The sequence below is a fragment of the Giraffa tippelskirchi genome, chromosome 7 (genome assembly GCF_054371585.1).
Source record: "Giraffa tippelskirchi isolate mGirTip1 chromosome 7, T2T-mGirTip1v1.2.pri, whole genome shotgun sequence".
NCBI classification, from domain to species: domain Eukaryota; kingdom Metazoa; phylum Chordata; class Mammalia; order Artiodactyla; family Giraffidae; genus Giraffa; species Giraffa tippelskirchi.
Genome location: NC_137281.1, coordinates 138,998,368 through 139,025,859, shown reverse-complemented (window position 1 = coordinate 139,025,859; position 27,492 = coordinate 138,998,368). Strand labels below are relative to the sequence as shown.

Here is a 27,492-nt window from a genome sequence, read left to right as displayed (position 1 = left end):
CTTTCCTTTTATTTACACAGTATTCTTGTTTTTTAAGCATTACAATGTAAGAAATGATTAATGACCACATACAATGATAGCTGTCATAGTATACTCGCAGCTAAAGTTATGAAATATATAAATATTTGTAGAAAGGCTTAGATAGCAATCTGTTCCAAATAAACATAAACACTTTAAGCTATAAACAAAATATGTGCTGTGAAGTTCATAATCTTTTCCTAGAAATTCATCCTTTGTACCAGATTATTTTATCGCTGTCAGAGTTAGTCATTTTGTCAGATGCCTCTTCACTTCCAAAATGAACCATCAAAACCCTTTTAAATGAATATCTTTTACATCAAACTTACAATTTCCTGACATTTTGTAATTCTTCCTTTAGTTGGATTACTTCATAATGATAAATTTGATCAGGACACTTTTTAGGAGGTACTACTAAGAAAAAGATTTAAGAGTGAAACAGTGTTTAACAAATCCAATAATTTGATCAATTTTGAAAGTTCAAAATTTTATAAATTATTTATATGAGGGATCTTTTATTTTTATTATTCTATATTGTCTACTGAAACAATGGGGCAATACACTTTACTGTGGAAGAAAAGTGTTCTTTCCTTGCTCCTTCTAAGATTAAACATTTAAGAAATGAACCTCAACATCATTTCAAATTACTAAAGAACAAATGGTAAAAATGAATTTAAAAAGTCAGCCTAAAATGTGAATAAAGATGATTAATTTTCATCTAACAGACCAGAGGTTGGCAAACTTTTTCCGCAAAGGATCAGACAGCAAATATTTTAGGCTTTGCAGGTCTATGTGGTTTTCATTCAACTATTCTATTCTGCTATTGTAGCCATAGGCAATAGGTCAATGAAGGAGTGTGACTATGTTCCAATAAAATTTCACTTATGGACACCGAAATCCAAATTTCAAATGGCTCTCATATGTCACAAAAAATCATTTTCCTTTTGATTTCTTTCAGTCATTGACTGAAAGAAATCAAAATACGCTCTTAGTTCACGAGTCATACAAAAAAATACACAACGGGCTTAATTTGGCCTATGGGCTATAGTTTGCTGACCCATGCAATAGATTGAATTGAGAATAGGGATCATGTCTTATTCATTTTTTAACTCCAGCACCCAGCATGGCATCAGACACATATCAAGGATTAAAAATAAAAAATCTGATAAATGAATAAATAAATGAGACTTAAGATGCATGCTAGGATCTTATTTAACTCTTTAATTCATAACCATAATAATATATTACTATACAACCCTTTACTCTGGTATAGCTTAGCACTATGAAAGTGCTAAAACTTAATTTACCTAACAAATATTAAATAGTGCAATATTTTCTAATTTACCAAAACATAATATCAAACATTTCTTTGTAATCATATAGATGTTCTTTTTAAAACAAATGCTTCTTAACCTTTTATTTTCTTCTAGACTTTAATTCTAAAAGACTTTCACTTTACCTCACTTATACATCCTTAATTATACTTTTACTTTTTAAGAATAATGAAAGACTCTTCATGTAATAATACCTATTTTGGATATATAAACTTTTAAGTGATAGTGGAACATGAAGATATAATACTTTGTATACCAATGAGTTCTTATTTTCTATATAACTATATAAAATTCTATTACTAGCATTTCATCAATGTCAACAGATTATCCAACCTTTATCAGTTCACAGAAAATGCAATATATTACTAAAAAATAAGCTTTTTATATCAAATAAAACTCTAAAAAGTTGTACAGTAGGGATTATTATGTTACTTTATGTAAGCTTTGATAATATCTCATGTTTAGAGGAAGGGAGGGAACCAGCAGGCATGTGACTATCAGATGAACCACATTCTAAGATATGGTGCCAAAAAGCAGAAACAAATTCATAATTTAGAAAAGTCAATTCTGATTGCCTTAATCCTATAAAATATATAAATAAGATACACTTTACTGAAGCTGCTATTCCATTTTTCTGGTAATAGATCTGGATAAGTCTATTAAACGTTTCATTTTCTCTCAGGTTCATATCCAGTGATAATAACTTTAGATTGCTTTATTTTAATCATTCAATTTAGCATTTTTCACCTTCCCTTTTTTTTTAAACCCACAAACAATTTGTACTTTGTGTTTGTAGATCAAACTAATTACTGACAATTAATGACTTACGGGAGAAATTTTATATTATTTTACCCTCATCACTAATATCTGTGTTTTCCGTCAATAACTTCTGGTTCTATTTAAAAAGATTTGCAAACAGTTGTATATAGGCACATATGGTTTATCAACAGGTTTCCCATTTTAGGTACAATTATCTAAGACAAATAAGATAAAGACAAGTAACTATATTACTACAGGCACAAAATTATATTTCAGGATTACTAGCTGACATCCCAGTGCTATGTTTTAGGTATTACAAGAATTGCAACTATTTAAAGATTAGAAGAAATTAGTAAAATTATTTTTGAGTAGTCAGATGGCTTTTACAGTTATTTTTCAAAGGCTTAACAGTGCTACAGACTTTTGCTGTCGATAACCATGCTCTCTGTGTATGTGAGTGTGTATGTGTGTGTGTGTGTGTGTGTGTAAAAATATGAAATAAAGTAAATCCATTAAAGATCAAGATATTTACAATCAGGTAAGTCACTTGTTTTCAAAAATAGATATTAGGGAAGACATAATTACATGTATTTTAAACTCATTAAAAACAACCCTAATACAAATTTTAGCCAGTGATTGCTATAGGCATATACAAATATAAGAGCATATCTAGGGTTTTCTGAAAAACTTCAATGAAGAACAAAGGACCTCTCAATTTCTGATATAATGTCATATACAAGGTAATGGAAAGACACAGACTCTTGTCAACAGCAAAAAAAAAAAAAAAAAACCACCGTTGGGGGCTAAATCTATACTGCTGCTGCTGCTGCTAAGTCGCTTCAGTCGTGTCCGACTCTGAGCAACCCCATAAACGGCACCCCACCAGGCTCCCCGGTCCCTGGGATTCTCCAGGCAAGAATGCTGGAGTGGGTTGCCACTGCCTTCTCCATAAATCGATACTAGAATGACAGAATTTCAAGACCTCTGGCTTATATGAAGAGAGAAAAGATAAAATATGAAGCTTACTATATCAAAATATTTAAAAATTTAAGAAGGTCACAAAGACTGCATGGATAATACTTCAGTATTTGCCTGTTTTTGTCCATTTGATATTTATATATAAAAAATACCACAAATTTGTCCACTTTGGTAGTTATGTAATGACTAATAAAAAAAAATTAACCCTTAATTAACTAAAAGATAAAAATATCTTTTAGTATTCTTAGCAAGAATAGTTCTCATTGAATCGTCATAGCTACCCTGATAGATAGGCACGTTCATTTCCCTCACTTTACTGGAAACTGAGGTACATAATGGCTTAATGACTAGTCTATGGTCACCGCGTCGTAAGTGGCAGAGCCAGAATTTAAAAGCTTAAATTTGCATCCTAGTGTTCTGGGATAAACTTGAAACTCTAGGGAATACAAAATACTTTGTGATGCAAATTATTTTCTCACAATTAAAAATAATATTGTTAACTGGTTATGAATGAATTCTATGGTAACTTTTTTCTACTTTTATGATATAAAAATAATATTATGAAAATATCAAACCATTACAACAACAATAGGGATATATAAAACAAAAGTTATTTACTTGAAACACTTAACACAACACTTAAACTTCAAAAATTAAGTTCTTCATATATGTAGGTGATTTTCTCACAAACAAAACATAAACACACCTCTAGAGGAGATGGCTTATCTCCAGTTTTATCTTTTTAAGTTAGTCTCACAGTTTAAAAGAAATGAAAAAATTGGCCAAAAGATCATTTCCCCTAAGGACTCAAGAGCTATGTAAGAATGACTTCTTTTTTTTTTTTAATTAATTTATTTATTTTAGTTGGAGGCTAATTACTTCACAATATTGTAGTGGTTTTTGCCATACATTGACATGAATCAGCCATGGATGTACATGTGTCCCCCATCCTGAACCCCTCTCCCACCTTTTTTAAGTACTGGAAGGTAACAATCTCCCAACACAACTCTATTCTGATTGCTTTAAAAACAAAACCATTATATTTATAAGCCTAGCTATAATAATATTTCCAAAATTTCTGTGATTTTTACATAGGAAAATAGAAATTATTTTATAGTTTGTTAAAACAATTTACATTTTCACATACTAGAGCAGTGGTACCCATAGTCTGGAAGCATGGTCTATGGGCCAGCAACATGTGCATTACCTGGGGCCTTACCAAAAACACAAATTCTTGGGACCCACTGCAGATTTACTGAATCAGAACACTGTGGGTAGGATGCAACAGTCTGTTTTACCTTTGATGGGGGTACAGGCTAAAGTTTGAAAACTCCTATATTAGAGTAAGTAGGACAATAATTATTTAATAGGTACAGAGCAAAAATATCTTGCTCTGAATAAGACAGTAGACACAGTGGGATACTGACTTGAAAATTAAAAAAAAAAAGAAACAAAACAAAACAGCTAACAGTAAGTTGGAATTCAGCCAAGAAACATTTTTTTGGAAAGTGAATGAAACACTGTCTAAGTATGAACATAAGTCTGCATATTACTCTAAAGTTACAGCTGAAGTTTATGGCTGCTTTAAAAAGACTTTTCCCCTTGTATCACTGAGTGCTGTCTATTCTTCATTCTTTCCCTTTTTTTTTTTTCCTGTGCAAGGTTGAAGGTGATTCTTAAGGCATAGCCTAGATACTAATTTTGTTTCTTGGCTTATCAAATTCTGCATTTGAATTCACATTTAAAATTATGGAATATATAACTTTCTCATCAAATACTATAAAATTGGTATAAATATGCTATTATAGTCATTCTACCTGAGACCAATGACAAGGATATCTAAAGAAAAAAGGAATCAGATACATTTTCAATTACATTAACACAGCACATCAGACCAGATGCCATGCTGAGTCAGAGTTCTGCTATCACCTCCTTTAGCAATATATGCCTGAAATTCAGCCAATACCACAGACCACTGAGCAAATGCAAGATTACCTTCTGGACCAGTTCAATCTTCCTCATTTTAGATAATATCTAGTTTAAGCCAAAAGAAAAGAAGTCAAGAAACTTTAAAAAAAAAAAAATAAATATTCAACCACTGCAAGATGTTCACATTCTTAGAACCACAGATGTCATTCCTGTCTAGCAAAATTACAAAAACCATACAAAAATAATTAAAAGGATTAAAAATAACATGAATAGTCTACTTCTTGATATCAGAAAAGTTATACTATCTCACCTCTGGAGTGACATCTCGTGGTGCAAACCCTGTTCCTCCAGTTGTTAATATCAAATTAAGTTCCTTTTCATCACACCAATCTATCAGGGTTTCCTGAAAGAAAATGATAATATTGTCACATGCAGAAGGACTTGCTTGCCTACTCAAAACATCCACATACTGGAATACTTTGTGTTCAGTGAGGAAACAGATTCAACACTCATGAGAAAAATCTGAAGCACAATTCATGGAACAGTCCCACTATTAATTAAAAGACACTGCAGTTTGGGGTATTTATTTTATTGATCATAGAAAATGAAGATGCAATCATCGAATTCTTGAAAGTAAATGAAACACAGTAAACAGCATAAATATTTTATAATTAATGCTCATTATGTATTTAAATAGGATGTCTGAAGATATTTTCAGCCATTCAAAATATATTCGGGTTAAAAAAATTGAGCACTGTGTGTTAATTAAATGATGTCACTATTTAATAAGTATAGCAATCCTGTCAGGTAAATATTCATACTTCAATTTTACATTTAAGGAAACAGACTTATTCATTTTTTTTCCATTAATGGACTCAGAGAAATCAAGAGATGTACTTGCTCATGGGCTCACAAACTAGAAGGGGAAATATTTACAATTTAAACTTAGATCTGTTGGACCATCAACACATGTTCCTCTATATTCTGCCTATATTCTGCCTATGAATGACTCAATATTTTTTTTCTTTCGGCTAGTTTCATGTTGTTTAGGAAAGTTTTACATTTTTCAGAATTTATTTTACATAGTTGCCCTAAAGGAAAGGTGTAGGAATAAATGATTGCTTAAAGTTACTTTTTCCCCAACACCAACACCAGGACACTTAGTTGAGATTAGAGTTACATACCACAAAATTCTGCAGTTGGTAGAGACCTTGGCAGATTTGCCTCTTCAATTTACAGAAAAGGCAATGTGGTTGAATAATTTACTCAAAGTTACCGGTTAATTTTGTAAAGAATGGGACAAAGATCTCTGCTATAGAGGATCTCTCTTTCTATTGTTAGTTCTATTCATCCATCCTGCATTTTAACTATGAACTGCTCATTTAAATTGTAATTAAATACTTGCTCTGGTATTTCACTGTTTCATTTCCTTTATACAACCCAGTTCCAAAATTTAATAATACAATTAAATCATTTATGTGTTGATAATCAGATGTGAAACACCAGTAACAAGCTGATAAAATGTTAGTTGCTCAGTCGTGTCCGACTCTGCAACCCCATGGACTGTAGCCCCCAGGTTCCTCTGTCCATGGAATTCTCCAGGCAAGAATACTGGAGGAGGTAGCCATTCTCTTCTCCAGGGAATCTTCCTGACTCAGGGATCAAAGTCAAGTTTCCTGTATCGCAGGCAGATTCTTTACCGTCTGAGCCACCAGAGAAGCCCTAACAGGCTGATATACATATACATATGTGTATATATATACATAAGTAAATAAGTAAGGCTGATACTTATATGCAAAATACAATATTCTCAGTTCTCAAATTCATTGGTAACACAAAATGCAGGATAATTATTCAGAAGGACAATTTAAGATTTGTAAATGATTTTTTTCTTATTCTCACTCATACCCCTGATATAGTTACAATTTTGTTCTGAGGAAAGCTCACATACAAATTATCAATGGTTATTGTAATAAAGGTGATTATGTGGTACTTGCATAAATCAGTGTTTATTTAAGAATTAGAAAAGCAAAAATATCCATCATTCCAGTGTACAACCAAAACTGAGAACCAGTTAAGAATATGTTCAAGTATTTGAAAAGTAATATTTTGTTGTCCAAAGTAGCTGTGTGATGTACAACAGTTTCAACTAAGCAAAAATTTTATTAGGACTTCGGACTTTTTAAGAGAAACTAGCAATCTTATCATTCATGCAACTGGTCTCCAAAACAGAAGGATTCCTCATCAATCATTAACAGAGAAGATGAATATTCCAGGCATCTAGTATGATTTATTTATTTAACATATTAATTCATTTATTTAACAAGAGAATATTTCAGGGCATACTTTTATTCAGGCACTTCATTAGATAACAGGTTTGCAAAGATGAATAAGCTACAATCCCTGGCCTAAAGGGTTTAGTTCGAGTTGCTCTGAGTATGCAGTCGTGAAGATTTTTGCTACTAAAAGTATCACCTGTTTCACTGAGAGCTTGCTAGAAATACAGAATCTCAGGTCCCATTCAAGACTTACTGATTCAAGATTTGCATATTTAGAAAAACTCCTCGAAATGCTATTTGCACATTAAACTGGACAAAACTATGCTTTCTAACCATGTACCATTCAGAATATCATGAATCTTTTCTTCTATCATGTTAGATCACCTGAAAGCGATTTATCTTGTCACATTTTTCTCTGCACCTAAAAGATACCTTTCATTTTGAAATATATTTGAATATTTGGCTACTACCAGGTAGAAAGTCATTGAGGATTTCTACATTAACCATCATTATGAAAAATTCCTCTGCATATGCTGCAAAATTGAAGCTAAAGGCATTTTCTATTTTTAATGATTATTTTCCATTACATAAAATGCGTTTCTTTAAAAACTTACTGCCTTGAACTTATAGGTTAGCATAGTAGAATCGAGTTGCATTAAAGAAATTCTGCCTCTCCATAACTAACAGAAATGAACAAAAAGAGTAAAAACTAGAGGAAAAAAACTTCTACCAGCAATGATCACATAGGAAAAAACATACAGCTTTATGTCACAAATCTCAAAAGTTGTGGTTAATGACAGAAATAAAATGTGTTTGAGACATATAGGCTGAGACTCCTAATGCTGTTTGTGCTCCCAAAAGTCATAATGGCGATCAAAATCATAAAAATTCTCACTAGTAACTTCAAATCAAGAGAGATGTAAATTGAAAGAAATGATTTTTTTCATCTTAAAAGCAGCTGCTGAGAGAAACAAATGAAACGAGCGGTGAAATTTCTGTGATCAGTTTGAATGTTCCAGGAACAAATGCACACTGAATCAGGGAACCAATCTGAATCTGAGTAATCCATTGTTCAGTCACTAAGTGGTGTCCAACTTTTTGTGACTCCATGAACCGTAGCATATAGGCTCCTCTGTTCTCCACTCTCTCCTGCAATTTGCTCAAATTCATGTCCACTGAGTCGGTAGGTAATACCATCTAATCATCTTATCCTCTGCCACCCCCTTTTCCTTTTGCCTCCACTCTTTCCCAACATCTCCAATCTTTCCTAACACGGGCTGCTTCCCTAGTGGCTCACTGGTAAAGAATACGCCTGCAATGCAGGAAACCTGGGTTTGAACCCTGGGGCGGGAAGATCCCCTGGAGAAGGGAAAGGATACCCACTCCGGTATTCTGGCCTGGAGAATTCCATAGTCCATGGGTGGCAAATAGTCGGACACGACCGAGTAACTTTCACTTTGCAATCTTTCCCAACATCAGGGTCATTTCCAATAAGTCAGCTCTTCAAGGCTGTATATTGTCACCCTGCTTATTTAACTTATATGCAGAGTACATCATGAGAAATGCTGGGCTGGAGGAAGCACAAGCTGAAATCAAGATTGCCGGGAGAAATATCAGTAACCTCAGATATGCAGATGACACCACCCTTATGGCAGAAAATGAAGAGGAACTAAAGGGCCTCTTGATGAAAGTGAAAGAGGAGAGTGAAAAAGTTGGCTTAAAGCTCAACATTCAGAAAACTAAGATCATGGCATCTGGTCCCATCACTTCATGGCAAATAGATGGGGAAACAGTGGAAACAGTGGCTGCCTTTATTTTTCTGGGCTCCAAAATCACTGCAGATGGTGACTGCAGCAATGAAATTAAAAGACGCTTACTCCTTGGAAGGGAAGTTATGACCAACTTAGATAGTATATTAAAAAGCAGAGACCTTACTTTGTCAACAAAGGTCCGTCAAGTCAAGGCTGTGGTTTTTCCAGTGGTCATGTATGGATGTGATAGTTGGTCTATAAAGAAAGCTGAGAGCCAAATAATTGATGCTTTTGAACTGTGGTGTTGGAGAAGACTTTTGACAGTCCCTTGGACTGCAAGGAGATCCAACCAGTCCATTCTAAAGGAGATCAGTCCTGGGTGTTCATTGGAAGGACTGATGTTGAAGCAGAAACTCCAATACTTTGGCCACCTGCTGCAAACAGCTGACTCATTGGAAAAGACCCTGATGCTGAGAAAGATTGAGGGCAGGAGGAGAAGGGGATGGCAGAAGATGAGATGGTTGGATGGCATCACCAACTCAATGGACATGGGTTTGGGTGGAATCCGGGAGTTGGTGATGGACAGGGAGGCCTGGCGTGCTGTGGTTCATGGGGTCGCAAAGAGTTGCACACGACTGAGCGACTGAACTGAACTCGCATCAGATGGCCAAAGTATTGCATTGTTGGCTTCAGCATTAGTCCTTCCAATGAATATTCAGGGTTGATTTCCCTAAGGACTGACTGGTTTGATCTCCTTGCAGTCCACAGGACTCTCAAGAGTCTTCTGCAGCACCACAATTCAAAAGCATCAATTGTTTGGCACTCAGCCTTCAGTTCAGTTCAGTTCAGTTCAGTCGCTCAGCCTTCATTATGGACCAACTCACGCTGTACATGATTACTGGAAAAAACCACAGCTTTACTATACGGACTTTTGTCAAAAAAGTGATGTCTCTGCTTTATAATACAGTCTCTAGGTTCATCATAGCTTTTCTTCCAAGGGGCAAGCATCTTTTAATTTCGTGGCTGCAGTCACTGTCCACTGTACACAGTGATTTTGGCGCCATCTGTCACTGCTTCCACTTTTTCCTCTTCTATTTGCCATGAAGTGATGGAACCAGATACCATGATCTTAGTTTTTTGAATGCTGAGCTTCAAGCCAGCTTTTTCGCTCTCCTCTTTCACTCTCACCAAGAGACTCTTTAGTTTCTCTTCACATTCAGCCATTAGAGTGATATTATCTGCATATTTGAGTTTGTTGATATTTCTCCCAGCAATCTGGATTCCAGCTTGTGATTCATTCAGCCTGGCATTTCACATGATATACTATACTCTGCCTATAAGTTAAACAGCAAAGTGACAATATAAATCCTTGTTGCACTCCTTTCCCAATTTTGAACCAGTCCATTTTTTTCATATCTGGTTCTAACTGTTGCTTCTTGACCCACATGCAGGTTTCTCAGGAGACAGGTAGGGTTGTCTGGTACTCTCTCTTTAAGAATTTCCACAGTGATCTACATAGTCAAAGGCTTTGGCATTTCACACCCCTTCATGGATCACAGCTTTGTTGTGGCAAATGGCCTTACATAACTCAGTGAAGCTATGGGCCATGCCAGGCAGGGCCACCCAAGACAGACGGGTAATAATGAAGACTTCTGACAAAACATGGTCCAATGGAGAAGGAAATGGCAACCCACTCCAGTATCCTTGCCTGGAAAACCCCATGGATAGTATGAAACCCAATGCTATACTCACATAATAGTAAGTTAAACCCTATTTAGGTAGAAAACTTCTATTACTGGACATTTAATAAAACCTCACAGAGAAAAAAGACAATTCCAACAAAGATCATATATAGTCTCTGGTTCCTCACTTCCTCTATTTTTCTTTGTGCAAGTCTGTCCAGATCTGATATAGTTTCTAGGTTTGTCATAGCAATGGTTTATGAAATAAGCTCATATTGAGGACTGGATGTTGTTCAAGAAGGTTTTCTTTTTTTTTGATAACCATATAATAAACAGAAATTTGAAGGCATGTAGAAGGTCGTTAAAAGGAAATATAACAATGCTAACATCCTTTGTCTAAGGTTTAGAAAGTTAAAACTATGACTGTAAGCTATTAATGATTTTCCTATTTATTTTTTAACTTTAGAGATCTCAGTTTAGCAAATAATATCTCTAGTAATATGCCTTTTCTATACACTTTCTTTCGCCTCTGTTTAAATGAAATAAAATGCTATTTTGTATTAGCTTTAGAGAATTATTATAAATTCATATAGCTATATCTTTTACTCAATTAAGCATTAATCCATCCATTCTTATCTATAATGCAGGCATAGAAAGGTTTGAGGATTTTTTATAATTAATCTTAATAATGGTTATTTCTGGGTAATCAGAATTTTGAAGTGCATTTTACTTTTTTACTCCCATTTTAATTTTTTGCATTTTTTGAATTTTTCATAATTTGCATGTATTTTTAAAAATTAAAGAGATTTTTTAAAATTGAATTTTCTGTCGTGTATCAGGAACTAACATGGAGTTGTAGGTCAATTATACATAAAAATCAAGCAAACTTAAAGAAAAAGAGATCAGATTTGTGGTTAACAGAGGCAGGAGGTGGTTAGAAGAGGAACTGGATGAAAGTGGTCAAAAGATACACGTTTCCAGGCATAAAATAAATACTAGGGATAAAATGTACAACATAACTGTAACAAACACTGCTATACATTATATATGAAAGCTGTAAATCATAAGATTCCTTATTACAAGGCAAATTTTTTTCTATTTCTTTAACTTATCTATTCACTAAACTTATTGCGGTAATAATTTCATGATAAATATGTAAGTCATATTATTATGCTGTACACTTTAAATTTATACAGTGCTGTATGCCAATTATATCTCAATAAAACTGGGGGAAAAAATGGACTCTTCTGGTATTAGTTCTCCATTCTGATAGCTAGTACCTTAATGTCTATTTTCCCCTCATTTTAACCATTTCAGGGCTTCCCTGGTAGCTCAGATACAAAAAATGTAATGCTAATCATTACATTTCAACATTCCAATGTAATTCAGAAGACCAGGGTTGTATCTCTGGATTGGGAAGATCCCTTGGAGTAGGAAATGACCCTCCACTCCAGTATTCCTGCCTGGGAAATTCCATGGACAGAGGAGCCTGGTGGGTTACTGTCCATGGGGTCACAAAAAGTAAGACACAACTGAGCACCTAACACTTTCACTTTTAGCCAGCTCAACAACAATTCATATGCTATTGTGAAAGATTAAATATGACCATATATACTTTATAGGTACTCCTATCAAGAGGTGGAATCTATTTCTCTGAGGTTTGCATCTCAGCTGGACTTGTGACTTTGGCCAACAGAATGGGGCAGAAGTCATGATGTGTGAGTTCTGAAGCCCGATGTCTAATAGGACTTCACAGTTCTGCCTTCACTCTTTGGTAAACTTCTATTACCATGACTGGAAGTCCAGGCTAAAGAATGGAAAGGTCAGAGATATTGTGGAGAGAAAGGCCTAGCAGAACAGAGAGCAGCAAGGACCTAGAAATCTAAGTGAAACCATCTTAGATTCTCTAGCCACAGCTGAGCTGATTAATTATTTCAGCCATATGAGTGATTCCAGGTAAGAGAAGATGATACACTACCTGAGCCAGGCAAATCCACAGATTTCATTAGAATTAATAAGTCATTGTTGTCCTAAGTCACAAGATTTTGTGGTGGTTTTTAACGTAACAATAAAGTTACTACTTTCATAATTAGCATCTTTGCATCCTTCTCTTTCTCTGGCTACTTCCAATTTATATCTTACTAATCATAAGTTTATACACCCTTTATAATAAACTTCCACATAGCTTTGCAAGTGGACTTGATGTGAGTTACATATAAATAAATTGGCATAAAGTCTCAAAAATGTGACTGTATCTTTTAATCATTCACTTTGAGAAACAATCCAATGCCTAGTATAGGCCAGGAAATTGTAGGTATGGGGCAAAAAAGGGGGCATAACAAATGTCCTTGATATCAAAGAGCTCAGAAGTATGAACTAATTAATATAATGTAGTACATCAATTTATCATGGTTAGTGCTATGAAAGTGGGATGCCCATGTTAAGAAAACTTTTTCACAGTATTATGTATTTTTAAATATATAACATTTTCTTCATAACTAGGATGAAAACAGCACTCCACAGAAGTTTTTGAGATATTTTTCTCTTGCCCAAGAGTAAAAATCCTAGTAAAGAGAAAAATGGGACAGTAACAGAGGAAGAGGAAGCAAGTTTGACACCATTCTCTAAATCCACCTGAAGTTGCATACTTAACTAGATCTAAATCTAAGATAAGAGATTTTCTCCTTTTCTCTATATTTATCGAGGGGAACATGAATTAGTGAATTAAGCAGACCTCACCAAAACATTTGAGAGATGTCATATTTTTCTTCAGTTTATTAGTTATGAAATAACCAACTAAAAAATTCCTATCTGTGCCTAAGGAGACACAGTTTTAGGGTCATCTCAGTAAAGTCTCCCTAATTCCTCCAGGCAATCTGTTCCCCATGTGTGTTCCTACTCATTCCTTTGGAAAGAAAGCACTTTTCACAGTTTACTAAACTTACATTCTTACAAATGTCTCTCATCTCTGAGAGTGATCTTCAAAAGTCTGATCATGCATCTCTATCAGTAAACAACTGCTGAATGTTATTTTCATATTACTAGATAAAAGCATTTAGCATATCACACTTAAATAGAAATTTTTAAAAATGAGATAAAGATGTTACAATATTTTAAATATTTTTCATTTTACTTTACTAATTAAATGTGCAAAATATTCTTCTAATTTTTTATGAAAGCAATGTGCTTAAATATTCATTATTTTAGAAAATTAGAAAATCTTGGTTTGATATTTTGTGATATTATAATTAAAGAGTAAAATATCATTTTAAAAGATAAGTAGAGTGAAACGGAAGATGTACTTACTAAATCATTACACAACATTTATTTTCAAGCTCATCCATCAAACATGAAATGCATTTTTGAAATGGGATTAATAAGTTTCTACCTTTTAAGATATTAGTTCTTTCTACAAAGTAATTAGAAGATATTACTTTTAAAATGTTAACAAATGGGTTCAAAACCCACAAAACTCTTCAAATGGAAAAGTTTTAAATGGGTTAAAATTTTGTTTCCTAGATTTTTTTTAAGGTATGCAGTTACTAGTTTATATAAGTGACACAGTATCATTTCCATTAACAAAGAGCTTAATGTGAACAATTTTAATTATCCAAGTATCTTAAGCATGTCTTAATACCGTCGGAAATTTTTCCTAAGATATTCTTTCATGTTTTTTTCAGCAAATTGTTTTCTGAATTATTTTAACCTCTCATTTATTTTTCCAAGCTGATTCTCCCATTATGTATACATTAGTATCATCTTCCCTGGTGGCTCAGATGGCAAAGAACCTGCCTGCAATGAGGGAGACCTGGGTTTGATTCTTATGTCAGGAGGAATACTCCAGTATTCTTGCCTGGAGAATTCTACGGACAGAGGAGCCTGGCAAGCTACAATCAGTGGGGTTGCAAAGAGTCAGACATGACTGAGCAACTAACACACACAGTATCTTCTTATCTGTATGTATATATTATCTGGATTTAATATCTCTTTCTCTGGTCCTTTTTGGCTTTGTCATCTACTTCAGACCATTTTAAAATTAATATTCTAAAATATATTTCCCTAAAACCTTTTGTAAGTAACTTTTCTTCTTTGAAGAAAATAATAACATATTTTCTAAATATCTGTTAATATAGCTGAAGCTTTCACCAAGTTCCTTAAAAAGTAAATGCTTATAGCAACAGCACAGGAAGTGATTAAAATGAGAAGTATAAGTTCCTGGGGTATTTGGGTCGGGGGGTGTAGGGATAAAAAGCAAGCAGGTGACTTTATCCAAGGAGTATTCATCCATTATTTTTCATACATTCCTATTTTCCATTTGTACATATATATGAAAACTAAGATTTTGTTGTATTTTAAATTACAACTTTTTCTTTTCATACACCCACAAAAAATGTCAACCCAGGTGCCATTTCAGGCTAATTGTATCTTTTGCTCACAAGAAAGTGAGGGCTGTTCTTTTATTCAGGTCGTCTAATTCTTAACTCCTGGACCAATTTCAGTTTATTCATTTAGATACCAAATACTCTTGTTTTCAAATACTGTATGTACTAATTATAAAGACATGTTAAAGAATGCAAATGATTACAGTTCTAACCATTGTTGATATTAATGTAAGATATTGTAGTGACTATATTAAATTGCTATGGAAAGCAGCTTACTATTATTTATGATAATCATTTTCTTGTACTTTATTAAATGTCTTTTATCAATATGATTTTTCCCAACCTTAACGAGATAATAGTATATTAATCCTCTCACTGATGAAAGAAATATAAATGAGAAGATGAAACTATATCATGTGCCAAATTATTCAAGTATAATTAATTTGTGCTTGGGTATCTCCACTGTACTGTTCTGAATGAAGGCAATCTGGGTCCACATTCTGCAGTCATCACAATAGTGCAGAATGCTGTATTATGATAAGAAATTAGTAACCTGAATTGCTTCAGAGAATAGCAAGGATTTGCTCCTAAAGATGGAATCACACTGACGCAAGTTAAGCACCCGACATAGTAAGGGCTGAATAAGTGATTATTTTTTGTTATTTTTCAAAGGTATTATTTTTGTCAGAGTTACACTGTCTATGTATGCAGTTTTTACACAACATTAATCACCTTAAAAGATCTAAGTAGAGTTCAGGGTTCATGGTAATCATTTTAGCACAAACTCTTATAGGTCAAACACTGAAATGACATTTTTAAAAAGGAAGATAAACTGTAAAAGAGAATAATCAAATGATTTATGGACCTAAGCGGATTTAAGAAAGAAGTCTTTTGACCTATTTCTCCTATTTTCCCCAAGGCCTTAACTGAGTTTAAGAGCCATATCTTATGCATATTGGTACTCTTCATTGATCTTAATAGGTGACCTGAATAAATGGCAGATGATTCTGCCAAGAGAAAGCTTTTCCTAAGATTGACTGGACCTGAGAAAGGACAATGAAATAATTAAAACTAAATAATGGTAAATCAAACATATTATCTCAAGATGACTTCAATAGGAATCCTTAGGAATCAACCTAACATAAGAAATACAATTATAGGCTTTCTCCAATAAGTCAAATATTTGCTACCTAGGAGAAGAGCATGGCTGCTAAGTATGGAAAACAAACTACAAAAGTCTCCCTCAAAATTTCCCTTAGGATTGATTCTAGGATTACTCTGCCCTGTATCAAAACAAAACAGATATACCACCAACAGATTGAGAGAAATTCAATATTCGGTATTCATTATATTTGAATCAAAACTAAAATGGCTTTGAAAACAGGACAGAGGACCATTTATCACATTAGTATACCAGATCCCCAGTTATTAAAAACAACTGAGAAACAACATTCACCTGCAGAACACACAGCTATAGTATTGGAGTTTTGCTCAATTTGTGTCTGTGTGTGTTACTGGTACCATCATTCCTTTTCTATTAATACTGTCGATACATTTTGTTATTGTTCAGTTGCTGGGTCATGTCTGACTCTGTGACCCCATGGACTGCAGCATGCCAAGCTTCCCTGTGCTTCATTATCTCCAGGAGCCTGCTCAAACTTGTGTCCACTGAGTCGATGATGCCATCTCATCCTCTGTCATCCCTTTTCATGCCTTCAATATTTCCCAGAACCAGGGTCTTTTCTAATGAGTCAGTCTTCACATCAGGTGGCCAAATTATTGGAGTTTCAGCATCAGTCCTTCCAATGAATATTAAGGACTGATTTCCTTTAGAACTGACTGGTTTGATCTCCTTGCAGTTCAGTGGACTCTCAAGAGTCTTCTCCAACACCAAAGTTCAAAAGCATCAGTTCTTCGGTGCTTATCCTTCTTTATGGTCCAGCTCTCACATCCATACATGACTACTGGAAAAATCATAGCTTTGAACAGATGGACCTTTGTTGGTAAAGTAATGTCTCTGCTTTTTAATACGCTGTCTAGATTTGTCATAGTTTTTCTTCCAAGGAGCAAGAGTCTTTTAATTTCATGGCTGCAGTCACTATCTGCAGTGATTTTGGAGTTCAAGAAAATAAAAGTCTCTCACTGTTTCCCCATCCATTTGCCATGAAGTAATGGGACTGGATGCCATGCTCTTAGTTTTTTGAATGTTGAGTTTTAAGCCAGCTTTTTCACTCTTCTCTTTTACTTTCATCAAGAGGCTCTTTAGTTCCTCTTTGCTTTCTACCATAAGGTTTATCTGTGTATCTGAGGTTATTGATATTTCACCCGGCAATTTTGATTCCAACTTGTGCTTCATCTAGCTGGCATTTCACATGATGTACTCTGCAAGGAAGTTAAATAAGCAGGATAACAATATACAGCCTTGACATACTCCTTTCCCAATTTTGAACCAGTCCGTTATTCCATGTCTGGTTCTAACTGTTGCTCTTGACCTGCATACAGGTTTCACAGGAGGCAGGTAAGGTGGTCTGATGTTCCCATCTTTTGATGAATTTTCCAGTTTGTTGTGATCCACCCAGTCAAAGGCTTTAGTGTAGTCAATGAAGGAAAAGTAGATGTTTTTCTAGAATTCTCTTGCTTTTTCTATGATCCAACAGATATTGGCAATTTGATCTCTGGTTCCTCTGCCTTTTCTAAATTCAGCTTGAACATCTGGAAGTTCTTGGCTCATATATGCTTCTTGGCCAGCTTGGAGAATTTTGAGCATTACTTTGTTAGCATGTGAAATGAGTGCAATTATGCAGTAGTTTGAATATTCTTCGGCACTGCCCTTCTTTGAGATTGGAATGAAAACTGACCTTTTCCAGTCCTGTGGCCACTGATGAGCTTTCCAAATTTGATGGCGTATTGGGTGCAGCACTTTCACAGCATCATCTTTCCGGATTTGAAACAGCTCAGGTGGAATTCCATCACCTCCACTAGCTTTGTTCGTAGTGATGCTTCCTAAGGCCCACTTCACTTCACACTCTAGGATGACTGGCTCTATGTAAGTGATCACACCATCGTGGTTATCTAAGTCATTCCTATCTTTTTTGTATAGTTCTTCTGTATATTCTTGCCACTTCTTAACATCTTCTGTTTCTGTTAGGTGCATACCATTTTTGTCCTTTATTGCACCCATCTTTGCATGAAATGTTCCCTTGGTATCTCTAATTTTCTTAAAGCAATCTCTAGTCTTTCCCATTCTATTGTTTTCCTCTATTTCTTTGCACTGATCACTTAGGAAGGCTTTCTTTTCTCTCCTTGCTATTCTTTGGAGTTCTGCATTCAGACGGATATACCTTTTCTTTTCTCCTTTGTCTTCCACTTCTCTTCTTTTCTCAGCTATTTGCAAGGTCTCCTCAGAAACAACCACTTTATCTTTTTACACTTCTTTTCCTTGGGGATGGTTTTGATCACGGCCTCTTGTACAATGTCATGAACCTCTGTCCGTAATTCTTCAGGTACTGTGTCCATCAGATCTAATCCCTTGAATCTATTTCTCACTTTCACTATGTAATCATAAGGGATTTGATTTAGGTCATACCTGAATGATCCAATGGTTTTCCCTACTTTCTTCAATTTAAGTCTGAATTTGGCAATAGGGACTTCATGATCTGACCACAGTCAGTTCCCAGTCTTCCTTTTGCTGACATATAGAGCTTCTCCATATTCGGCTGCAAAGAATATAATCAATCTGATTTCCGTATTGACCATCTGATAATGTCTATGCGTAGAGTCTTCTCTTGTGTTGTTGGAAAAGGGTGTTTGCTATGACCGGTGTGTTCTCTTGGCAAAAGTCGGTTAGCCTTTACCCTGCTTCATTTTGTACTCCAAGGCCAAACTTGCTTGTTACTCCAGGTGTCTCCTGATTTCCTACTTTTGCATTCCAGTCACCTACCTAGTGGCTATATTGTAGCCCGTGACTAAGAACTAAGCACGGTAAGGAAAAATCTGTTTATTCCATGAGATAATGGCAAGAATATTTATCCTATTTTATAGATATCACATCAATTTTAAGAGAGATTTATATGAGTAGCCTGATAATGATCAAAGTTTAATAAAATTCTCATTCCACTATCAATGTAGGCAATAGAAATATTGAAACATGCTGTTTTCAAGGTTGAACAATTGGAATAACTATATATGTATGGATTTGTTCACATATTAAAGATATTACAAGTTCCAAGAGAAAAGGGGATGATGGCATCATCTTTGGTGTTTAGCCTTAAGATTCTCAAATCTCAAGGGAAAACCACCAGTATAAACGCCTGCTTCAGAGAAGCTAATCTTTTGAAATATTAATTAAAACCTCTATAGTTTTTATTATATTTGTTCTATGCTTTTTATACTTTTTTCTAAAAAGTATACCTTCCATACTTCAATGCTGCTGCTGCTGCTGCTAAGTCGCTCCAGTCGTGTCCGACTCTGTGCGACCCCATAGACGGCAGCCCACCAGGCTCCGCCGTCCCTGGGATTCCCCAGGCAAGAACACTGGAGTGCGTTGCCATTTCCTTCTCCAGTGCATGAAAGGGAAAAGTGAAAGTGAAGTTGCTCAGTCGTGTCCGACTCCCAGCGACCCCATGGACTGCAGCCCACCAGGCTCCTCCATCCATGGGACTCTCCAGGCAAGAGTACTGGAGTGGGGTGCCATCGCCCTCTCTGATACTTCAATGAGGCAACGGGAAATAATATTAGAATGAACAGTTGCGATGCTAAGAAGGCAAACATGTTTATTCAAATATGGTTTTATTTTTCCTATCATTATTTGTACTCTTCCCATTTATTATCCTCTATTCATACGCTTTACCAATGTATTTTGTTGTTCTACAGAAAGATTTGTTCAATTAGTAGTGATAGATGGCAGTAATAAAACTCTGGTCTCTAGATTCCCAGTTTTTTATGCATGTTTACTGTGGTTTCACAGAGCTCTTTTCTTGTCTTACATTATTCCTCTCTCTGTGCCTACTTCTTTATATCAACTTACTTACTCAAAAACTCCTGATTCTTTTATCCAATTCAGGCTATTTCATTAGAGGAAAGCTCCATGTTCCTACCATGGCTCATGATTTACATTTCTTATAAAATCATATCTAAAAGTATAAACCTATGAGGATTTTCTGGAGAGAGAAGGTATCCACAATGTCCAAAAAATTAAATATAACAGCTTCAGAAGGCCACAGAATATTCACACATTCAGGCAGTAATGATGTATCACTTAGCAGAATATGCATCCAGATTATATAATTTAGTATTTCTTGGCTATCTTCTTATTTCCTGATCCTAGCATTGGAGAAGGAAATGGCAACCCACTCCAGTGTTCTTGCCTGGATAATCCCAGGGACTGGGGAGCCTGGTGGGCTGCCGTCTATGGGGTCACACAGAGTCGGACACGACTGAAGCAACTTAGCAGTAGCAGTACCTCCTGATCGGCTTCAAATACATTAAGACCAGGAATGTTAACACAAATTATACACACTTAAGATCTATATTAAATTATTAGTTACCAGTCCTTTTACATGTCTCACCATTTAGCCCATCCAATGGATTAGTCTTACTTAAAAAACTGTGCATTTGTGTGAACTCGTAAACTTTTTTTTAAAAAAAGAACTTTATTAAGATATAGTTCACATATCATAAAGTCATACAGTTAAAGTATACAATTCACTGGTTATTAATAACTTCACAAAGTTGTGCAAACATTACCTTAATGTGATTTTAGAATTTGCCAACTCCCAAAAGAAACCTGGCAAACATTAGCAGTCACTACTTCTCAGATTGGGAGGGCCCAAGCAACCACAATTTACATTCTGTCTCTATTCTAGAAATTTACACAATTGGAATCACACAATATGTGGTCTTTTGTGACTGGCTTCTTTCACTTACCATAATGTTTTCAGGACTCATACATGCTGTAGCAAATTACTAATATTTAATTCTACTTTTTTCCAAAATTTTTTTACCGTGGTAAAATATTTATATAATAAAAACTGAATCTTAACCATTTTAAAGTGTACAATTCAGTGGCACAGTGGCATTAATGTCATCCACAATGCAGTGCAACTATCACAACTATCTCTTTTCAAAACTTTTTCATCATCCCAAACAAAAATTGATTCAGCATTTGCTTGGTTTCTATAAACCTTTGACTATTTTCTGAAATAGAGTTCTGAAAAAGTTGATTGCAACAGTTTCTGCTTGTTTTTATTTTTTAAAAGAAGGTTAATTCTATTTTTTAATTGAAGTACAGTTGATTTAAATATTGTGTTAGTTTCAGATACACAGCAAAGTGATTCAGCTAAACAATTTTTTCAGGTTATTTTTCATTATACATTATTATAAGATATTGAAAATAGTCCCTTGTGCTACATAGTAAATTTTGTTGCTTATCTATTTTATGTTTAGTAGTTTTAATCCATTAATACCATACTCCTAATTTATCCCTTCTCCCCTTTTCTTTCCTTTGTGGTAACCATAAGTTTGTTTTCTATGTCTGTAGGTCTATTCCTGTTTTGTACACATATTCATTCCTTAGTATTATTTTTAAAATTCCACATATAAATAAAATCATGTAATATTTCTTTATCTCTCTCTTACTACTCTCAGTATGATATTCTCTAGGTCCATCCATTTTGCTGCAAATGGCAATATACCATTCTTTTTTATGGTTAATTAATATTCCATTGTGTGTGTATCAATTGTTTGTTGATGGACACTTGGGTGGTTTCCATGTCTTGGCTACTGTAAATAGTGCTGCTATAAACACTCGAGTGCATATAGATATTTAAATTACAATTTCATCGTTTTTGGATATATGCCCAGCAGTGGGATTGGTGGACTATATGGTAGGTCTAGTTGTAGTTTTTTAAGGAAACTTCATACTGTTTTCCATATTGAGTGCACTAATTTACATTCCTACCAACAGTGTATGAGGGTTCCTTTGTCTCCACACACTCTCCAGCATTCATTATTTGTAGACTTTGATGGTAACCATTCTGACCAATGTGAGGTTATACCTCATTGTGGTTCTGTCTTGCATTTCTGTAATAACCAATGTCAAGCATCTTTTCATGTGCCTGTTGACCATCTGTATGTCTTCTTCAGAGAAATGTCTATTTTGGTTTCCTGCCCATTTTCTGAATGAGTTGTTTGCTGTTATGTATTAGGTTACTTAAGTGACCTTCAATTCATTTTATAAATTTGTCTTTCCTACTGTGATTTTTCCCTTTCCTATAGATTCTTGCTTTTCCTCTATTTAGAGAAGACCATTCAATATTTCTTTCAGGGTATGTTTATTATTGCTATAGTCTTCTAATTTTCGCTTGTCTGGGAAATTCTCTCTCCTCTTCTATTGTAAATGATAATCTTTCTGGGTAGCGTATCCTAGGTTTCAGACTTTTTCCTTTCAGGACTTTGAACATATCAAGTCACTCCCTTCTGCCTGCAAAGCTTCTTCAAAAAAAAAAAAAAAAAATCAACTAATAGCCTTATGGGAGTTCCCTTGTAAATGACTCTTTTTTTCTTGCTGCCTTTAGAATCCTCTCTTTATCTTTAATTTTTGATATGTCTTAGCGTGGGTTTGTTTGGATTCATCTTGTTTGGCATCTTCTGTGTCCTGTACTTGGGCATCTGTTTCCTTCTCCAGGCTTGGGAGGTTTTCAGCCATCTTCTTCAAAGACATTTTAAATTCCCCCTTCTCCTTCTGGAACTCCTATTATGGGTAGGGTGGCACACTTCATATTACCCCATAGATTTCATATGTTGTTTTCATTTTATGCGTCCTTCTATCTGCTGTTTTGAATGGGTGATTTCCATTATTCTATCTTCCAGAATCATTTATTCTTCTGCATTATTTATTCTGCTATTCATTGCTTCTATGGTTTTTATCTTGGCAATTCAGCTTTCTAATTTTGATTGGTTCCTCTTTATAGTGTCTAGTTCCTAGTTATAGTGATCTGTATTTCTATTGGTAATCTTTCTTAATTTCTTTAGTATTTTTATTATCTCTGCTTTGAACTCAGGATCTAGTAGACTGGTGAGATATTTCAATATTTATTCTTTTAGAAGATTTCTCTTGTTATTTTAACTGGGATTAGTTCCTCTGATTTTTCATTTTACTTAACTTTCTCTGTCTCTATGAATTTAGAAGAAGCAGTTATCTGCTGTGATTTGAAGAGGTGTTTTTCTGTGGGAGCATCCCTGGGTGGACTGTGTGAGTCAAGTATTTTTGGTGCAAGGGCTGTGTTTGGTATGAATGCCAGTCACGTCTTTCCTCAGAGAGTGCTGGCCATCCCCTTGATAGGGCGTGTGACTGGTGTTATGATTTCCAGAGCCTGCACTGGATGTTAGGCAGGGCCTCCTCTTTGCTCACAGCTCAGTACAGGGCGGTGTCTGCTTCCCAATTATTGGAGTAGAAGCTCTGAGAGTTGGGTTTAGTAAGGTTCCATTGCCTTCAAGTGCATGCTTCGTCCCAAAAGAGGTGAATGCTAAAGCAAGTGAGCACTGTGTGGTCATAGCAAACAGGGAAACTATGGTTTTGCCCAGAAGCAGCCCAAGGTTGCATCCCTTTCTTGGCTGTATTCATCCCACACCTAGTGCTAGGCTGGTGCTGAGGGCGAGGGTACTGTTGCTGCAGGAATCAAGTTGGTTGTGCTGCAACCTGGAACCTGAGCTGCTTCTATGGCAGACTTCTCCCAGGACCTGTCACCCCAGATCTGACTACAAGCATTGGTGTAGGATGGGCAGAACTGATGTGCTCCCACTGAACAAGTATTCACTTGTGTACCATTCCTAGGGTCTTTCCACCTGAAATGTGAGTTTCTGTGGTGCCTCCTGGTGTGTGCACCCACAAACTCTGAGGCTGCTGAACCCATCTCCACCACATGATGGCTCTGATGCTAGACCTGTACCCTGTCTCTGTGCACATACTAACCGCAGGCCTTGAGGTTTGGCCTGGACTGTGCCTCAAGCCCTCCAGGCTTGAATTGAGTTCAGAACCATGCACCTAGACTGAATCCTCTCCCAGGGCCCTTCCCTCTGAGATTTAGCACCTAGCCTCTGTGCATACTATGACCCCTGCCTGGTGAAGGTTTGGGGCTTAGAAGTGCACCAAGATGAAGCTGTCAGAGCAGATCTCTAACTATCCTGATTGCTAGTAAACCAGCAGCAGCACACTTTGCAAGCAGAGTCGTGACCCCCTTCAGCCCCTCTATGTATCCTGGCAGTCCTCCCAGCAGGCAGGGGGGACCCCCAGGGCAAGGAGCTGCCCATGAGGGCCCCTCATTCCATCATAGATCCCTTCCAGGGTTGATGATCCTGTCCTGATGCCTTATTTAACTCGTCCTACTCATTTATGTGGTTATCTTTCTTGAAGCTTTCATTTCTTCTGCCAGTCTCCAGTTGTTTTTTTATGAGAATTGTTCCACACGTAGATGGGAATTTTGCTGTGTTTGTGGGTGAACAAACTCAACCATTTTGATCCTCTACAATCAGTTTCTGTTTGTTTCATAGTGTTTCTGTGGAAGGGTGGGAGCTTGAAGCTGTAAAACTAGCTATTCTGCTACCCGCTATCAATTCTAAATAGATATGCTATAATACATAAGAAATTTGCCAGGGTAAAACAGTGGGTTATCTTTAGAGAGATCTCCACCTAACACCCAAAGATGACTTTTCAGAGTAAGAATTATAAATATTTTCCAGTTTTCCTTTTCCTCTACATTTCCACAGTATAATTGCATTAGCAAACTACCAAAACTTTTCAAACACAAACAACTAGGCAAATAATATTGGTTGGTAAGGGAATCCAACATGCTGTGATTTTTATTTGTTCAGCCACTCAGTTGTCTCTGCCTCTTTGCGACCACACGGACTGCAGCACACCAGGTTTCCCATCCATCACCAAGTTCCAGAGCTTACTCCAAGTCATGTCCATCGAGTCGGCGATGCCATCCAACCATCTCATCCTCTGTTGTCTCCTCCTCCCGCCTTCAATCATTCCCATCATCAGGGACTTTTCAAATGAGTCAGTTCTTCGCATTAGGTGGCCAAAGTAGTGGAGTTTCAGCTTCAACATCAGTCCTTCCAATGAATATTCAGGACTCATTTCTTTTAGGACTGACTGGTTAGATCTCCTTGCAGTCCAAGGGACTCTCAAGTCTTCTTCAATACCACAGTTCAAAAGCATCAGTTCTTTGGCGCTCAGCTTTCTTTACAGGCTAGCTCTCACAGCCACACATGACTACTGGAAAAACCATAGCTTTGATTAGACAGACCTTTGTTGGCAAAGTAATGTCTCTGCTTTTTAATATGCTATCTAGGTTGGTCATAACTTTTCTTCCAAGGAGCAAGCAAAGTTTAATTTCATAGCTGAAGTCACCATCTGAGGTGAATTTGGAGCCCAAGAAAATAAAAGTCTTTCACCGTTTTCATTGTTTCCCCATCTATTTGCCATAAAGTGATGGGACCAGATGCCATGATCTTAGTTTTCTGAATCTTGACTTTTAAGCCAGCTTTTTCACTCTCCTCTTTCACTTTCATCAAGAGGCTCTTTAGTTCTTCTTCACTTTCTGCCATAAGGGTGGAAAGTGCATATCTGCATATCTGAGGTTATTGATATTTCTCCTGGCAATCTTGATTCCAGCTTGTGCTTCATCCAGCCAAGTGTTTTGCATGATGTACTCTGTATATAAGATAAAGAAGCAGGGTGACAATATATAGCCTTTACGTACTCCTTTTCCCATTTGGAACCAGTCTGTTCTTCCATGTCCAGTTCTAACTGTTGCTTCCTGACCTGCATACAGATTTCTCAGGAGGCAGATGAGGTTGTGTGGTATTTCCATCTCTTGAAAAATTTTCCAGAGTTTGTTGTGATCCACACAGTCAAAGGCTTTGGCATAGTCAATAAAGCAGAAGTAGATGTTTTTCTGGAACTTTCTTGCTTTTTCAATGATCCAGCGGATGTTGGCAATTTGATCTCTAATTCCTCTGTCTTTTCTAAATCCAGCTTGAACATCTGGAAGTTCTTGGTTCATGGACTGTTGAAGACTGGCTTGGAGAATTTTGAGCATTACTTTGCTAGACTGTGAGATGAGTGCCACTGTGCAGTAGTTTGAACATTCTTTGGCATTGCCTTTCTTTGGGATTGGAATGAAAACTGACCTTTTCCAGGCCTGTGGCCAATGCTGAGTTTTCCAAATTTGTTGGCATATTGAGTGCAGCACTTTCACAGCATTATCTTTTAGAATCTGAAATAGCTCAACTGGAATTCCATCACCTCCAGTGGCTTTGTTCATAGTGATGCTTCCTAAGCTCCACTTGACTTTGCATTCCAGGACATCTGGCTCTAGGTGAGTGATCACACCATCATGATTATCTGGGTCACGAAGATCTTTTTTGTACAGTCCTTCTGTGTATTCTTGCCACCTCTTCTTAACATCTTCTGCTTCTGTTAGATCCATACCATTTCTGTCCTTTATTGTGCCCATCTTTGCATGGAATGCTCCCTTGGTATCTCTAATTTTCTTGAAGAGATCTCTAGTCTTTCCCATTCTATTGTTTTCCTCTATTTCTTTGCATTGATCACTGAGGACAGCTTTCTTATCTCTCCTTGCTATTCTTTGGAACTCTGCATTCAAATGGGTATATCTTTGCTTTTCTTGTTTGCCTCTCCCTTCTCTTCACAGCTATTTGTAAGGCCTCCTCAGTCAACCATTTGCCTTTTTGCATTTCTTTTTCTTGGAAATGGTCTTGATCACTGCCTCCTGCACAATGTCAGGAACCTCCATCCATAGTTCTTCAGGCCCTCTATCAGATCTAATCTCTTGAATCTATTTCTCACTTCCAGTGTATAATTGTAAGTGATTTGATTTGGGTCATAACTGAATGGTCTAGTAGTTTTCTGTACTTTCTTCAATTTAAATCTGAATTTGGCAATAAGAAGTTCATGATCTGAGCCACAGTCTGCTCCCAGTCTTGTTTTTGCTGACTGTATAGAGCCTCTTCATCTTTGGCTGCAAAGAATATAATCAGTCACAGTATTGACCATCTGGTGATGTCCATGTGTAGAGTCTTCTCTTGTGTTGTTGGAAGAAGGTGCTTGCTATGACCAGTGTGTTCTCTTGGCAAAACTCTGTTAGCCTTTGACCTGCTTCTTTTTGTATTCCAAGGCCAAATTTATTTAATTTGATATTTAATAACTCTATATATTTATTACATCATCTTATTGTCATCAATCCTAAATTAGCTCATATGGGGCCTTGAATTAAAGATCAAAAGATACTCTTGGAATACTTCTTAGCTACTGTATTTTACAGTTATAAAATTTTCATTTGGTTCTGTCTAAT

General features: G+C 36.0%; 1 protein-coding gene across 19 annotated transcripts in view; it reads right to left on the bottom strand.

Moving 5' to 3' along the window:
- The window catches only part of GPHN (gephyrin), a 525,210-nt gene that overhangs the window by 291,482 nt on the left and 206,236 nt on the right, over positions 1 to 27,492 (bottom strand). For 18 of the 19 annotated variants that reach the window (XM_081513386.1, XM_081513387.1, XM_081513388.1 and 15 more), the window contains one exon: positions 5,329 to 5,421. The exons of the other annotated variant lie outside the window; for it this stretch is intronic. Coding sequence is in view for 14 of the 18 variants with exons in the window: in XM_081513368.1 (XP_081369494.1) it covers positions 5,329 to 5,421 (93 nt within the window). In the remaining 4 variants the exon portion in view is untranslated. The remainder of the gene's footprint in view (positions 1 to 5,328; positions 5,422 to 27,492) is intronic. 19 annotated transcript variants of the gene reach the window in all.